Source organism: Cokeromyces recurvatus, assembly GCF_025118155.1.
Source record: "Cokeromyces recurvatus strain NRRL 2243 chromosome Unknown BX663scaffold_14, whole genome shotgun sequence".
Lineage (NCBI taxonomy): Eukaryota > Fungi > Mucoromycota > Mucoromycetes > Mucorales > Mucoraceae > Cokeromyces > Cokeromyces recurvatus.
Genome location: NW_026251400.1, coordinates 555,187 through 570,839, shown reverse-complemented (window position 1 = coordinate 570,839; position 15,653 = coordinate 555,187). Strand labels below are relative to the sequence as shown.

The following is a 15,653-nucleotide window of genomic DNA, read 5'->3' as shown; positions in this document are numbered from 1 at the left end:
TTTACAGTTGCTAAACTTGTTCTAACAAAAAAAAAAAAAAAAAAAAAAAAAAAAAAAGATTTGTGTTATACACAAATGTCTTTACAATCCCAGCAACAATAAGTATACATTTTTTTTTTTTTTTTTTTTTTTTAAAAAAGAAAAGTGTCAATTTAATGGCTAAAGACGAAAATAAGTTTAATTTCGAAAAAGACGAGCGAGTATTATGTTATCATGGGCCTTTCATATATGAAGCAAAAGTAATCCCTTTTTTTTCCCTCAATTATCTGTTATAATAATCTACCAACTATAGATCTTGAAAAAAGAAAAGAGAGATGATGAAGGGGATGGTCATGAAATAAATCAATATTTTGTGCATTATAAAGGCTGGAAACAAACGTAAAATATATTGAATCTTCATTCAAATCTTTACTTACTTTTTAGATTATTATTCTTATTATTATTCTTATTATTTTTTTTTTTTTTTTTTAGGTGGGATGAATGGATAACAGAAGATAGAGTTTTAAAATACACAGAGGCTAATTTACAAAAGCAAAAACAACTTAAAGAAATACATTCCAAAAGAAAACCTTCACGAACTTCTTCTACAGCAAGTATACATGAATCAACATCAACTGGAACTGCAACTGAATTAAGAGGTAGAAAACGTATACGTGATTCAAGTATAGAAAAAGCGCGACTTGTAAGACAAAAATGTAACTACTTTTAGTAATATTGACATGTATTTTGTTAGGAAGAAGAAAATAAAAGGCCAGAGATTAAACTAATTATACCTGATAGTTTAAAAAGCTTACTAGTTGATGATTGGGAAAATGTTACAAAAAATAGACAAGTAAGCACAAAATTAAGAACTTTCTTTTTTTAATCTAATTTTAATTTGATAACTGATAGATACTAAGTTTACCAAAAGCAATTACAGTAGAGAAGATATTGGAAGATTATAAAGCCTCATGTCAACCGTATGTATGCATTTGTATAAAATAATAAAAATACTTACAACATTGGTATTATAGCATGGATGAAGAAGCTTTAAATGAGTTTATAATGGGCGTTCAGCTTTATTTTAACAAGTCACTAAGTACCTCATTATTATATAAAATTGAATACGATCAATATGAAGAGATATTTAACGACGATAAAACCAAGCAGCCCAGTAGTGTTTATGGAGTAGAACATTTACTCCGTCTATTTGTTGAAATACCTAATATGATAAGTGATTCAAATGTTGATTCAGAAACATTGAGTGAGTTAAAAGAAAGATTTGAAGCTTTATTAAGGTAATTAATTTATATTACTCGAGAATGCTTTTACTAATAGAATTATATTTAATATAGCTTTATTCAAATACATGAAAAAGAGTATTTTACAAATGAATATTCACATGTAAAATAAACAAACGATCCCCCTAGTTTTAATAATAGTAATAATAGTAATAATAGTAATAATCATAATAAAAAGTAGCTATTAAAATAGGCTTCTCTTTAGATATAATGCATGCATAATATTAGTGGATAGTGCGTATATTACAAGTGTACTTATTCATTATTAGCACTTATATCTATTTAATGAAGAACTTTTTATTGTTATTAAATTTGTAGGGTTAGTGTTGTTATTACTGGTTTCAGTGATCTTTGCTTGTTCTGCTGTTCTTGTAAATAATTGGAACTTTTGTTTAATAGAATTAATAACTAACTTGAAGAAGATTAAGAATAGAATAATATAATACAGAGTCATCATTATAGAGTAAATAAAGATAAAAGCAAAAAAACAAAACAAAAAAAAGCAAAAAAAAAAAAAAAAAAAAAAAAAAAAAAAAAAATGATAATTTATTTACATTATATCTTCTGTGTCTAACAAACAATACAACGATAAGTGAGTGTATTCAAAATCAAAATGCATAAAAAACCATAAGATACCTTTTTTTTTTTTCACTCCTTTTTCGGGAAATTTGTCAATTGATTAAAAAAAAATTTAGAGCAAAAAGGATCTCGTACAAAAGTAAAGTCTTGTCTTTTCCCCTTTTTACTTACTTGAATCCACAAAGAATGTATCTTGAGGAATCTAATAATAATCAGACAGGAATAATTACTACAGTCTTCTTTTTATTTATCATTATTCAGATATACGCTCTTTATAATAGCTTCTTATAGGTGTCTCATATTCTTAGGATACTTAAGAGTCGCTGAAATCCTTTTAGAAAATGAAGAAAGCGAGCAATAACATTCACAGTAATATTTAGTAAAAATTAAGTATTACATGGTTTCATTACAGCTTTAACTTGTATATCTAACACAAATAATTATAGTATATTTTTAACAAATATAAATCAAATAAAAAGAGTTAATACCTTAATAAATCATACTTCATCACAGAAAACCATCTGTTTTCTATGCATGGCCAGGTTTTAACTGCTCGATAAAATATTTCTAAGCAATGTGAAAAAGAGTTGTTTCTTATTTATCAATCAGGCAAAACGGAAAAAAATCAAGATACTTTAAAAAACCTGTCAAACCCTGTACCTTGTACAGAATTGTAGTATTTCATATTAAAGGTAGACCGATTATTCATTAATTAGAAAGGATCTATGCCGAATTTGCAGCCAGTAAGATGAATATTGTCGCCAATTAACAACTATTTGTTGGCTGTTGAGAAATAATTGTCCCAAAAAAATTTCAATTTGTAGTTTTTATTTTTGTTCATTGTCGTTTTAGGAAAAGCGTATTGTTGCATCAGATTAGCTTAAATTGTCGTAGTGTTTTCCTCTTCCTGAGCTCTTCTTTTTGTTTAATATATTTTTTTGTTTTTGGTTTGAGTCATGGAGAGATCTTTTTTGTTACGAAGATGGACGCAATAACCTATACAACGAGAAGGGTACGAAAGTCTATGATCCAATGAAGGGTGTTATAACTGAGATAACCCAATTCTAATGTAGTTCTTGAAAGACTAACAGATCAAAGCATTTGGAGAAAAAATTAAAACCGCCTGAGGAGATTGCTGTAGAAAAGGTAGCTAAAGTAATACTAATTAAGCAGGCAAAGAAAGAATACAGAAAGTACCGTGACAGGCAACTAGATGACTTTATTGACAGAATGATTGAAAGTGCTCAGGAAAGAGGTCTAGCTACCTGGTTCGCAAGAGAACTTGGGATCGAATCATGTGTGGTTCAAAGATGGTGGAAAATGTCCAGAGAAATGGAAGAAGTGCCTTACAAAAAGTCTTCTATAAGTTCTGATCCTCAGTCTTCTTTCAGCGATGATCACAACGACTTTTTGAGGAATCTAGTGGACGATGACCCTCAGCTTGCTGTAGGTGATATAGTGGAGGAGGTTAGTTGAACAATTCAAAAGCTTTAGCATCTCAAAATCTCAACTTAATAATTACCTTAAAAACAACCTGTCTTTGACTGTCAAAAAGCCCATTTTCGAAGCAGAAGCAAAAAATAATGAGACAAACTTGCAGAAAAGATATGATTGGTTTACTGAATAGAAGGATACGGACTCGAATTTTACACGGAATTGTGTTTTCATAGATGAGTCAGGGTTCAATATCAACATGAGGAACAATTACGCTAGATCCCCCACTGGATCTCGTGCTGCAGTTATGATTCCAAAGACAAGGGCAACTTCTCACACGGTTATAAGTGCCATACATCCTACCAATGTTATTCACGGAGTACTTAATAAGCCACCTCCCAAAAAAAAACAAAAGCCGGCCAAACCTAAGAAAAGCAGAAAGGATAATAAAGGTAGGAAGAGGGCCGCTCCCAACAATAACGAAAAGGAAGTAATAGAGGCATCTTATGAAAAAGCTCCTCCAATATTCAAAGGCACAATCACCCTTCATTTCATCAAATTCATCAATGAGCTTCTGGATATTATGGATCTTGATCCAAATTTAAAGGACAACTACCTAATTTTGGATAATTGTACCATTTATAAAAGTTATCCAATGAGGCGGAAAATTGAGAGTAGAGGATACAAAATCATGCTCTTGCCTCCATACTCGCCTGAGCTCAACCCTATTGAGCAGTTTTCGTCATTAGTGAAAGGAAAGTTGAAGCGTAGTCGTTTTATGATCGAGGAAAGTTTGTCTGGCAGAATTGCTGACGCTTGCAATCAGGTACATGCAAGTAACCTTGAAGGCTTTGCTATGTCATCAAAGAGTAAAATTAGTGATGGTATGTAATAAAATAAAGGAAAATAAAAAGAAAAAGACAAAAGAAGTATTGTTTATCCAATAAAATAAAAGAATTAAATATTATTTTGTGTCTAAACAACCACTTGTATTTATACTAATGAATCATGAATCAAAGAAATAAAAAGAGCTATCAAAGAACATAAATCATGAAACAGTGTTAGTATTCAAATATACATTGTGTTGATTCAAGAGACAGAATTATGGGTTATCTATTGGGTGTTATAATGATCTGATTGTATGTTCCTGAAATTTTGTTATATTTTTATTTCATTGGATGGATCAAAGACGACCTGAATCCTTTATCAAGGTTATAAAATTAAATATTCAGAAATGATACGATGCTTTATAGTTGATACATCTAGACGATTGGCTATCAATAAGTTTTATATTATTTACAGGATGTTATATACAAAGTTTTATTTCATATTCAGGCTTATACTTTATCCTTTATTATGTAATTCATCTATTATAATATTGCTTATGCTTATATCCAGAGCCTATTCTATAACAACCATGAGGTCGTGTAATCGAATTAGCGTCGACTAAGGTTTCCTCCACGGCGCCCCCAGAAACTTTTGTGATTTTCATTTTCTTATTTCTTTATATCTTTCTTTCTTTCTTTAAGACAATCTTTAGAAGAAGTTTATTATAGTGTAATTTAAGGTGAATAAGATAACATTAAGTCAATTTATTCTATAATATAAGTAAAAAAAGAAAAAGTCAAGCATTATAGGTGGGTTTAAGTTAGCGATAAATAATGAGTGCATCAACATATAAATTATGAACAAAAGTTATCGAATAGCATGAAGCATCGTACATAATAAAAGATGGCAGTAGTTTCTTATTAAATGTATGCTCACATCTTGTGGATTTTCCTCTAAATAATCCATGTAATGAGACAAATTTACTGAAGGACCAATTACCCTTTATATTCTTTATGATGAAATCAATGCTCATCCAAGAGCAATATATAACTGACAAGAACCTCAAAACAATGATAACCTTCATTAATATCGCACTAAAAGACTGTATATAACAGTGTCGTTTTCCAAAAAAACGTATTGTTACGTTTTACAAGTGATGTCAAACGACAACCTTTTTTGTTTTCATGATAGGCTTCAAGAATACGTTTCCTGTATTAAGTGTCATTATACCATCCGTAGATACGATACTGAGGAGTAAAGGGGTTGTCTTTGTGGAAAATTTTGTAATAAAAAGAATAAGATTCCTTTGCAAAGACTGAGATATTTCAACAACCTCTTTTTGATGAATCAGTTAGTCTTTATAAATATAACTACTCAATAATCAATACCCAAAGAAAATTTTCGAAAAAAATTATGTTGAAAAAAAAAAAAAAAAAAAAAAAAAAAAAAAAAAAAAACTAGTTGGAAAACCAAAGTTAGTTTGTTTTCAGATAAAATAATGATGACAAGGCTTGAAACAACTTCAAGTTATACCCTAAAGATGAACAGTCTTTTGTACAGCAATTAGATTATGAATGCTCTTTATGAATGTTGGCTAGTTTTAGTCTTATTCCGACAATGTACATTCTAGTGATGCTGAATTTATTTAACCATGTAGAATTTACCTTAAGAGTAAAGAAATCTTAGGGAAAATGTACAATAGTCTTTTTAATATTTATACACTGTGCTATTATAGACTTTCACCACTTTTTTATATACGCTTAATTATTAAATATTATTAGAGAAGCAACTTTATTATAGAACACGATTTTATTAAATTGATTTTTTTTTTCATTTTTATTGATATTATAAAAAAAAGATGCTTTTCTTAGTTCTCAAATTTCTTTAGAAGAGACTTGATACTAACAGGATTAACCACGAGAAGGTGAAAGCATATCTAATCCCAAAAATAAGTTCTATAAACCAATACCCATGTTGGGCTTTTTTTTTCTTCTTCTCCCTCTAAATTTCTACTTGAAAGATAAACGTCCAATTTCAACTAGTAGACACTTGGCAAAGTCCAACCTGGCCCAAGCCTTGCTAGAAGAAAAAGATAGGATTCCTCACCCCATAACCCAATAAAAAAATACAGTTGGATGTAAGTTTCATTGGAAGCCGGGCTAAACATTCTGACCTGTAGCGTGGCGAAGTGGAAGAAATCCAGATACATGAAGTGCACGACCTGACTATTGTTTACCTGAGAATGTCCCTTCTTTGACCCCTAGCATCTACTTTTGACTTAACAGTAAATACAAGTTGGGATTCTTCAACTAAATAAATAGATGAAAAAACCACGGTCAGAAACGTAAGCTGTGCATCCTTATCTATTTTTATTTTATAAACAGCAACTAGATAAAAATAAAAAGAAGGAAAAACCTCCAAAAAGAAAAACAGAAAAACTAAACCTTGAGATAAGCCCTTTCAATGGTGCAGACAAAGAGTACGCTAATCTCCCTAAAAAAGGAACAGGTTTACAATTTCCAACCCCAAGTATCCTTTTTATTTCCCTCCTCCTTTGGAAATAAATCAAACTTGAGCAGTCAAAATTCGATAAGGTCCCATCAATTATCTAAGGTTGCAATAACCCAAGGTGAAGGCGGATATGCATGTAGTAACCAAAAGAGAGTCTAGGCCTCTCCTTTAGCCATGTTATAAACGGACAGTTCTACAAACCCAAGTAAGCCAAGCTATGTAACTTGAGCACACTTCATAACCCTGACAGTGTCTATCAATGGTTTCAAGTAAAAATAAAGAAGAATAGGAAAAATAAAAAAAGCTAAAGAAAAAAGAAGAAGAAAAAAAGGAAAAAAAAACAAAAAATGTACTTTTTTTTTATAGTAAAATTCAGGAGAAAAAAAAATAAACGAAAAGAAGAAGTTATTAAAGTTTAATCTTAGCGTATTTTTTTTTGTTTTTAATTTACTTTGCGTTAAATCTTCTCTCCTGCCTTTCCCCTTTTCTTTTTTTTTTCTCTTTTCTTTTTAATACTTCAGAGATAAGTTTTGCCTTTTATTTGAATGTAGTAAAGCATTACTGTCTTCTTTGAAAGTAAGCAAAAAAGTAAGAAAAAAAAAGAAGAAGTTTGTTTACTTTTTTTATATGTATTTTTATTCATGTGAATTTATTGAGCATTCTTGTAAAGAAATTAAGCCAAAACTAGTTAAATGCAGTTACACGACAGAGCATGATGCTCATATATTCTACAAAAGAATAAGAGTAGATAAGCTATCAATAATATAAAAAATGTCATTTTATGCAGCAGTTTTATTTTTATTTTTAGACACACACAATCTACATGCTTTTTTTTTATTAAACAAGATATTCTTAGTAGTTTATGCATTTTAAATAGTTAGGCTGTATGCTTTCTTATTACTTTATTATGGCAATTGAGCTCTTTTTTATAATAATCATGACAACAAGGATCTTTAGATTTTGATCAGTTTGAAAGGAATAATGGCTTTAAAGAGAAGAAAGAGATAGAGTTTCAAAGAGTGTACAAAAGATATGATATCTTTTATTATTATATGTTCGGGCTTATAGTTTGTCCTGTATTATGTAATTCATCTTTTATAATATTACTTATGCTTATATCCAGAGCTTGTTCTATAACAAAATTACCAAATGTCTATATAAAGAACCTCTCTAAGAAATTTTAATAAAATTACAAAAAAAAAAAAAAACTTTGCGACAATTCTCTTTTTCTAAAACAACAATCAACAAAAAATAAAAACGACAAATTGAAATTTCTTTTGGGACAACTATTTCTCAATTGCCGACACATATTTGTTAATTGGTGACAATATCCATCGTACTGGCTGTACTTATTTTTAGTTACTAGATCTTGATTGGCATTTTTTTTTTTAATACAAGTTGCAAGCCTTAATTTTATATGTATTGGATTGTGAGGTACATGTGAAGTAGTAAATCCAATACGATGTAGACTCAAAAAAACCTTCATCTGGTGATCTGCATAGAAAATATCCTTTTAAATCTTGTAGTGACAGAAAATTTGACCTCTAAAATGAAACTTCAGCAAAATTAACCATATCAGATTTTACATCTTGTTGAAAAAATCCTATATTTCTTCCAACTTTTAGCCAAATAATATAATTTTGTGTATCTAATTTGATGTGGATTTTTAACTATATTGAGTAAATAATAGATCCAACTGTTATGTATTCAAGTATAAAAAGACATTTCAATAGAGCTACAATTGGGTGAATATTTATTTCTCTTTATATATATGAGGAGTTTTCAAAATATTCCAACTTGAATCTATAGAGGTAAATATATGATGTATAAAAAATTTTGCTAGCTTGGAATACAATAACAGTAAGTACCTTTATTAGTGATTTAATGCTTAATGAGAAGCTTACATAGTTGCAGCTCAACTATTTTTTCTGTTTCTCTAGACACTTGTTTATATTATTATATATAATACTATAGAACTAAGAAGAATAGTTATCATTAAAATTAACCTCTTATTCCGAATATGATACAATTGAGTACGATTAATAATCTGTCTTATTAAAAAGATATATATATAAGTACGCTATTTGTACAATGGCTCACGTTTATGATGTGCTAAACTATCTTTTCATCTTTCCATAAAGCTATATTCTATCTTGGCGCGAGATTATCATTATTTTTTTTAATAAACTTTGAATACAAAACCTAGAATTTAAAAGATCAAGATAGATGAAGCCATATAATAAGAATATTCAAGTACTCAAAAAAACTAGTACAGTTAAGTGAATAAATAAGTATGATAAAACTGTACATCTAGTTAGTATACCATATAAAAACAGCTAGAGCTAATTTCTGATTTTTCTTTTTTTTTTTAAACTCTAAATATACCTATTTTCCTAACTAATTATTTCATACCAATTCTTAGATGGTTTTATGCCAAATAAAAGGAGAATTATACAATGGATTTGAAGACGGAATCAAGATATCATAGTTAACAATATCTGAACATATTAAAAAAGGGTTATATGCTATTCTTAAAACTGTCTCAAAATGTATCATTAAAAAATGACGTAGCTAAAATAATTTTCGATTGATCGTTAAAATATCTAATTCCACTGAGGCATCAAAAAGTTAGATCTTCAATCTGTCCAAGTCGGAAACTTAAATTTTGTCCAAATACAGTATTACATGAATTATGCTTTATTTATTTTTTTTATTTTTTTTATTTTTTTATTTTTCTTCTTCTTTTTTTCTTTTAGAAAACTATTATGGTGTCTTCAAGGGATGATAATGAGACTACACCTTTGTTATCTAGAATAGCAGAAACGCCAGAAATACCTCATAAAAAATCTTCTCCAAAATTAATTTATTCTTATATTTTTGGTATTTTATACTTATTAATTATCTTTGTATATTATATTCGAAACACTTTACCTATTCCTCTATCTGACGTTGAGGCTCGGGAACAAAATGATTTCCCCGGTATTCACTGTTACAATGAATATCTCTCTCACTTTAATAGCCCTCACTCTGCTAACCAGAAAGGAAACATTGAAATTAAGAATTGGATCGTTAATCTAGCTAATGAGTTTAAGCTAGAAGCAAAACAGAATGGTATTGACATGGAAATAATTGATAACGACCCTACTGTTCTTGTATCAAAGAGAAATAAATTCATAAATGGTAAACTTTAATAAAGTATGTGATAATACAAATAGTTCTTTTTTTTATTTATCTATTTATTTATTAGATGAATATTGGTTAGTTGAGTCAAGAAATGTAATTATTAGACTCATAGGAAAAACAAATAATTTAAATGAATCTTTCCTTATTAACGCACATTATGGTAAAAAGTTGTATATTTGTATATTATAAACCTAATTTTGAATTATTTATACATGTATAGATAGTGTATCTACAAGTCATGGTGTAACAGATAACGGTATGGGTACAGCAGTAGCTATCGAATTACTTCGATACTTTGTACAGCATCCACCCCAGCATACCATTATCTTTTTGTTTAATAATTTTGAGGAAGGTGGCTTAATTGGAGCTGATGCATTTGTTAATCATCCCTGGTTCTCTACCATTAAGTTATTTGTTAATTTGGAAGGTACGGGTGCTGGTGGACGTGCTCTGTTGTTTAGAAGTAATAGTCTTGCTGCTGTTCATGGCTTGGCTTCATCCAATGCTCATTATCTTCATGCTTCCCCACTAGGGAATGATCTTTTACAGGCAAAATTGCTTAAAAGTGATACTGACTATACCACGTTTACAAAACATGGTGTTCCAGGTCTTGATTTCTCCTTCTACTATCCTCGTTCTCATTATCATACTCAAAGAGATGATTTGGCTCATACTACACCTCAATCCCTCCAACATATGGGGCAAATGGCATTAGCATCTGTACTTAGTATTGATAATAGTGAAACAATTGTTCCCAAAGCAGGAAAACCTGAGCCCGTTATTTATTATGATATCTTGGGTCGTTTTATGCTTGTCTATAGCTTTTTTACATGTCAATTCATCAATATAATCTCACTTATTTTGGTCCCTATTGGACTCTTTACTTGGTTTTGGTTTTCAAGTAACGGACATATTGATGAAAGAAAGGAACGCTTGAAACATAACTTTATACTTATTTCACAGGGCTTTGTCGCCGTTTTAATCGCTTTAGTCTTTATGATTGTATTTGTTGCATTATTCTCATGGATCATGCTTATGGCAAACCCTTCAGCTACTTACGGAAGTATCAAGATAGTTGTTCTTTATTTAACAGCTGCTGCATTATTGGGTTTACTTGTTTCACAATGGGTATTAATACAATCTTCAAGGACATCTCAACTCAGCCTGGCTAATATGAAAGTTGGATTTTATGGACTTACAGTCCTTTGGTATATTTTACTTGTTTATGCTACTTATTTAGGATCTAAAAAAGTGACAGCAGTCTACTTTGCAATCTATTTCTTTCTTAGCAGTACAGTATCCACAGTTGTTCTTGTTAATACAACACCTAAACAAGAAGAGGATGCAGAGTTAGCCTTCAAGGGGGGTCGCTACTGGCCTATTGTTTACCTCCTTCAAATCTGTATTCCAGTTGTTTTTATGTCTGAGTTTTTATTACTTGTCATGGATTCTATGCGCCATACAAGCGCAGATGGAACACCTGAATCTTCCATCTATTTATTACTCTCTCTTCCTATTATCTTAATGCTAATCCATTTACTGCCATGGGTGCATAAAGCAGCAGAGATACAAAAGACGACCTTTTGCACAAGCGTTGTCTTTGTTGCACTTTTCATCATCTGTTTCATGTCCAGTCCATTTGATGGGGAGACTTCACCCAATCGTATCATCTTTCAACAGGAATACAATGCTACTGAATCATTATCAACTGTGGCACTCATCACTGGCTCATCAGGGGGTATACTCCAAAAGACTTTAAAATCTATTTTACCAAGATCAGAGTATGATACTGTACAATGTGAATCCTATTTAACTTATCAGACACGATGTACTTATCAAACCTCATTGACACCTCTCTATGCAAGAGATCCCAAGAAGGAAATTAAAGTAGCCTATTCGCCAACTCATTGTGATGAAGATCGATGTTATCTTAACATCAACACTACTGCAGAACATAGTTTACTCTGCCAGCTACAACTGAGTCACCCAGCTCGAATTCAAGGATTACAAGCAAAGATTAACGATTATCCTATTCAAACAGGGAAAGAGGATATAATTCAAGCATTGACTGTATACTCTAAGGAATCAGTTAGTGTTGTACGATGGGATTTGTCTTTTACTTCTAACCAGAAGGCAGAAGATGTGGGTGAAGTGATGTTTAGTTGTATTTATGATGATTGGACAGAAGGTGAATTACCTGCTTTTAATACTCTTAGAAATAATTTACCATTCAACACATTATTGAGTATTAAAGGAGGTGTGGGTCTTGCTAAGGTTCATTATTACCCTTCTATTCCTTTATTGAGTAATGATGAATAAATTTTCCTTATTTTTTTTTTCTTACATATTATGTGTTTGTTTATTATATGTGTGTATAATAATATAATAGCTATCTTTTCTTTTACTTTTTCTTTTTTTTTTTCCTTTTTAATTTATTATTTATTTTGCATTTTTCTCTAGTTGCTCTTGCTTCCATAAAGATTGAAGAGGTTGGAAAGCCTTACCAGGTTGATCTCTCAAGTAATACAACTTGGCTCTTTTAAATTTAATTTCATTTGGCTTCTGTAATATTTTAATACTCTTTAATAATGGTGAATAAAGTGAATATCTCTGCTCCACACCAACACGCATCACAATGTTACGAAGAGTGAAATTTGTGTCTATGCCCTTTCGACGAATAGAGATACAAACTCCAATAAAGGTGGATGTGGTTGTTTCTCCAGGCCCATTAAATGTTTCAACAAGAACAATCGATCCTGGTCTAATACCTTGAGGATTATGGCGATCAAAGAGTTCACGACGTCCATCTACATTGGCCTTTTCAATCTGTTGTTTTGAAATGTACTCCATAACATTAATTTTAGGCACTTTTGTCACAGCTGCTGCTGCTGCTGCTGTTGTGTAGTTGACTATATATGTTTGTATGTATACATATATATATATATATATAAAAAAAGAAAGAGTTAAGATTTCGAAAGAAATAGAATGCTAGAAATTACATTGTTTAACACATGGTTGAAAAGATCTTATTGCTAACTTGGAAGTGATGGTCTTCAATGTATTCATATTTGTTCAAAATGGTTAATAAATAATAGCAATAAATGCTCTTCTGTTACTGAAAACCCCCGGAAATGAAACTACATATAGGGCGGATAATTATAATTGTGTAAATATTTGGGGGGAGGAGGAGGGGTTAGGATAGGACAGTCACATAGTCGCTTTTTGTAGTATTTACGATTGAACATTTTTTTTATTTTTATAAATTAAAATTTATAAAGTGACCTATGAGCACACAATATCTTTGTTATATTGGATTGCCCAGGTCGGTTCAAATTCTGTGAAAAAAAAATGTATCTGAAAGCCCTCTTACGGGGGGCAATAGATAAAAAGGTAAAGGAAAGGAAGAAGAGAAGGTGAGAAAGAAAGGGGAAATAATGCTAACAAGTTTAAAGGGACAACTAGTTGATTCATTTCCTGCCTGGATCAAGAAGTGGAGGGGAATAGTTTGTCGTGTAGTAAGTAAACCATTTCCTGTAGAATGGTACACATCACTGGCCAGCGATAGAGCCAGGCAGAAACATCCCGAGAATTTCGGTACTTATGCTGAGGGAGATGATTTAAAAGAAAAGAAAGGGGATCTGCTATTGATCGTGGCAAGAATAAACGGGTGTGCATGTGCAAGCATTCAGTGGCGTGTGACCGACTAAAAGTGTACATAAGGATGATATGAGCAGACTTTAGGTATTCCTCCGGGTAACCAACCAAGACGTCATCGAATAGTTCGACTACGCTCACTGTGTGTCATGGGTAACCAGAGTATCGGATCACTAATCAGATTGGGGCCGCAAGAGGAAAACAAAACAGTACGCGTCCTGTCACGTAGCTGATGAAAACTCTTTTCAAGAAATTCTTGACAATGTTTCCGAAAGGAGTGTTGGTCTAACGGAATGGAGTTGGCGGCATAGAGTCTCCAGCATGATGTTTGAATGAGTTTATACCATTGAGTGTTGAAGGTGGATTGTAGTATTTACAGTATTTCTACTTGATTTTCAGATACTTAGCTTACCTTTTTTTTGGAAGAAGCGAAAATGGAAATCAGACAAAGGAACTCGAGAAATTAAATTGAGACAAAATGTTAGACAAACTAAAATGCAACTTTAGGCTAACAGGTTAGCAATTTTTTTTTTTTTTTTTTTTTTTTTTACCTCTTACATGGATGCTACTTGCAAACAACCTTAAGAAGGTTTAGCTAGCGCTTTATAAGAAAAGTCCATCTTTTGGTGTTGATTTAATTGTACAATGGGAAACTGGCTCCCAATGACACGTATGGAGCGTAGTCAAGTGCTCCACTGGCGTCTTGGTTGGCTCCCTAGTGGAAAACCTCGTCCCTGTCTTTTCCATCCTGCAGTTAATATTTCTCGTATCCATGCTACTGAATGTCTGCACATACACCGTCGTCTACAAATGTCTAGATCCATCAAAGACCCTCTTTCTTTCTTACTAAAAAATGTTTCATCTATCTCTTCCTGGTCTGTACGGTGGCCTGAAATTTGCCTGATCCTACATGAATTGGATCGTATTTTTCCTGGTGAAGATCCTCCTCCCCCCTCCAACTGATATCAGTGCTAGTTTGGTGAGATGGTTGCAATGATAAAAATGCTAGTGTTTCTGCCTTGTTTCTGAATTTTTTTTTATCTATTTTTCTTCCGTTTTACTTTTCTCATTATTTTTTCTTTATTCTTCAATACTTTTTTCATTTTCTCTCTTGACTCTTAGGAGTTTTTTTTTTTTTTTTAACTCTTAACTTCGCAAACTGGTTCGGCAATGCAGTTTTTTAAACTATTGTGCCTATTATGACCACCTTTTTTTTTCTTTAATAAATTTATAATTTAATCGTAATGAATGATGCTGGGTAGATTGCTCAGATTAGCTCAATAAAAGAAAAAATAATAGTAATGCAAAAAAGGAACTAAAAGTATCTTTTCAGAAACATGAGGTAAAAAAGGAAGGAGATAAAGAGAGTATACAGTAATTTCGAATAGACGAGTTTATTTTATTTGTGAGCTTATAAAAAAAAAAAGAAAAGAAAGAAACTTTAAGATCAATACATATATATATATATATCAATATACATTTTGGCTTTTGTCTTGGAAGGAGGGGTTTTTTTTTTTCAAGTCTCTGTTAATATCAGCCTTTATAGCTATATGCCCTTTAGTTGTAAAATATATATATGTATATGTATATATCGAAAAAATTACAAAAGAGAGAGGGAGAGGCTCTTCAACAAGAAGAGTATCTTTCACTCTAACATGCAGCCATTTTGAATTATTATTGCCTTGATAATAATAACAATAAAAAAAAAAAGCTAAATTATCTTTATTTTAAAAATTATACCCGCAGGATTGGTATTTTTCATTTTATTATTATTATTTTTTTTTTATATTTATTTATATACATCAAAAGATGGATGAAGACAATGAACTTATGAAGCAGATAAGCTCCTTTTCTATATCTTCAGCAGAGGATAAGCTTACAAAACAACTTGATAAAGCAACCATAACAGAAAATGCAACACCTACTATATTCAAGGTATCAGAACCATCACAGAATCATCAAATACCATCAGAAGAACAAAAATGGAATCCAGTTGATGAATCTTCATTAACAAATCAAGAAGAAGACGAAGGATGGGGAGAAAAACCGCCAAGCTATACAACGATTAGTCAAAATACTTATTTTGGCTTTAATTCAATATGGCAACCACATAATATTAGTACAACTACTAGTACTGACAGCAACAATAATAATGAGCAATTTCATAAAACAAAACTTTTTAGT

At 31.1% G+C, this 15,653-nt stretch overlaps 6 protein-coding genes across 6 annotated transcripts; 3 read left to right on the top strand and 3 right to left on the bottom strand.

Annotated features, from left to right (window-relative positions):
- Window positions 1–133: 133 nt before the first annotated feature.
- BX663DRAFT_473746 (MRG-domain-containing protein) lies at window positions 134–1,752 on the top strand. Its single transcript, XM_051524208.1, has 7 exons — window positions 134–239; window positions 293–378; window positions 472–682; window positions 734–832; window positions 892–959; window positions 1,014–1,277; window positions 1,335–1,752. The coding sequence occupies exons 1-7, from the start codon at window positions 156–158 to the stop codon at window positions 1,390–1,392; spliced, it is 870 nt and encodes a 289-aa protein (XP_051382499.1). The 5' UTR covers window positions 134–155; the 3' UTR covers window positions 1,393–1,752.
- Window positions 1,753–2,584: 832 nt separating this feature from the next.
- On the top strand, window positions 2,585–3,335 carry BX663DRAFT_486810 (uncharacterized protein; the record flags this gene model as incomplete). The annotated part of the gene is made up of 2 exons (XM_051524699.1): window positions 2,585–2,602; window positions 2,943–3,335. The coding sequence occupies 2 exons, from the start codon at window positions 2,585–2,587 to the stop codon at window positions 3,333–3,335; spliced, it is 411 nt and encodes a 136-aa protein (XP_051382498.1).
- Window positions 3,336–8,049: 4,714 nt separating this feature from the next.
- Window positions 8,050–12,134, top strand: BX663DRAFT_486809 (uncharacterized protein; the record flags this gene model as incomplete). Its single annotated transcript, XM_051524698.1, has 6 exons — window positions 8,050–8,066; window positions 8,442–8,443; window positions 8,476–8,492; window positions 9,389–9,812; window positions 9,880–9,975; window positions 10,036–12,134. 6 exons carry the CDS (start codon window positions 8,050–8,052, stop codon window positions 12,132–12,134), a joined length of 2,655 nt encoding a protein of 884 aa, XP_051382497.1.
- A 30-nt stretch (window positions 12,135–12,164) lies between these two features.
- BX663DRAFT_473743 (translation protein SH3-like domain-containing protein) lies at window positions 12,165–12,933 on the bottom strand. Its single transcript, XM_051524207.1, has 2 exons — window positions 12,815–12,933; window positions 12,165–12,724 (listed from the first exon to the last, which is right to left on the bottom strand). Exons 1-2 carry the CDS (start codon window positions 12,879–12,881, stop codon window positions 12,255–12,257), a joined length of 537 nt encoding a protein of 178 aa, XP_051382496.1. The 5' UTR covers window positions 12,882–12,933; the 3' UTR covers window positions 12,165–12,254.
- Window positions 12,934–13,204: 271 nt separating this feature from the next.
- On the bottom strand, window positions 13,205–13,520 carry BX663DRAFT_511291 (uncharacterized protein; the record flags this gene model as incomplete). Its single annotated transcript, XM_051527872.1, has 1 exon — window positions 13,205–13,520. A coding segment is annotated over exon 1 (185 nt), but the record flags the coding sequence as incomplete, so codon positions are not given.
- On the bottom strand, window positions 13,519–13,792 carry BX663DRAFT_511285 (uncharacterized protein; the record flags this gene model as incomplete). Its single annotated transcript, XM_051527871.1, has 3 exons — window positions 13,519–13,562; window positions 13,611–13,710; window positions 13,760–13,792. The coding sequence occupies 3 exons, from the start codon at window positions 13,790–13,792 to the stop codon at window positions 13,519–13,521; spliced, it is 177 nt and encodes a 58-aa protein (XP_051382494.1).
- Between the last annotated feature and the right edge of the window lie 1,861 nt (window positions 13,793–15,653).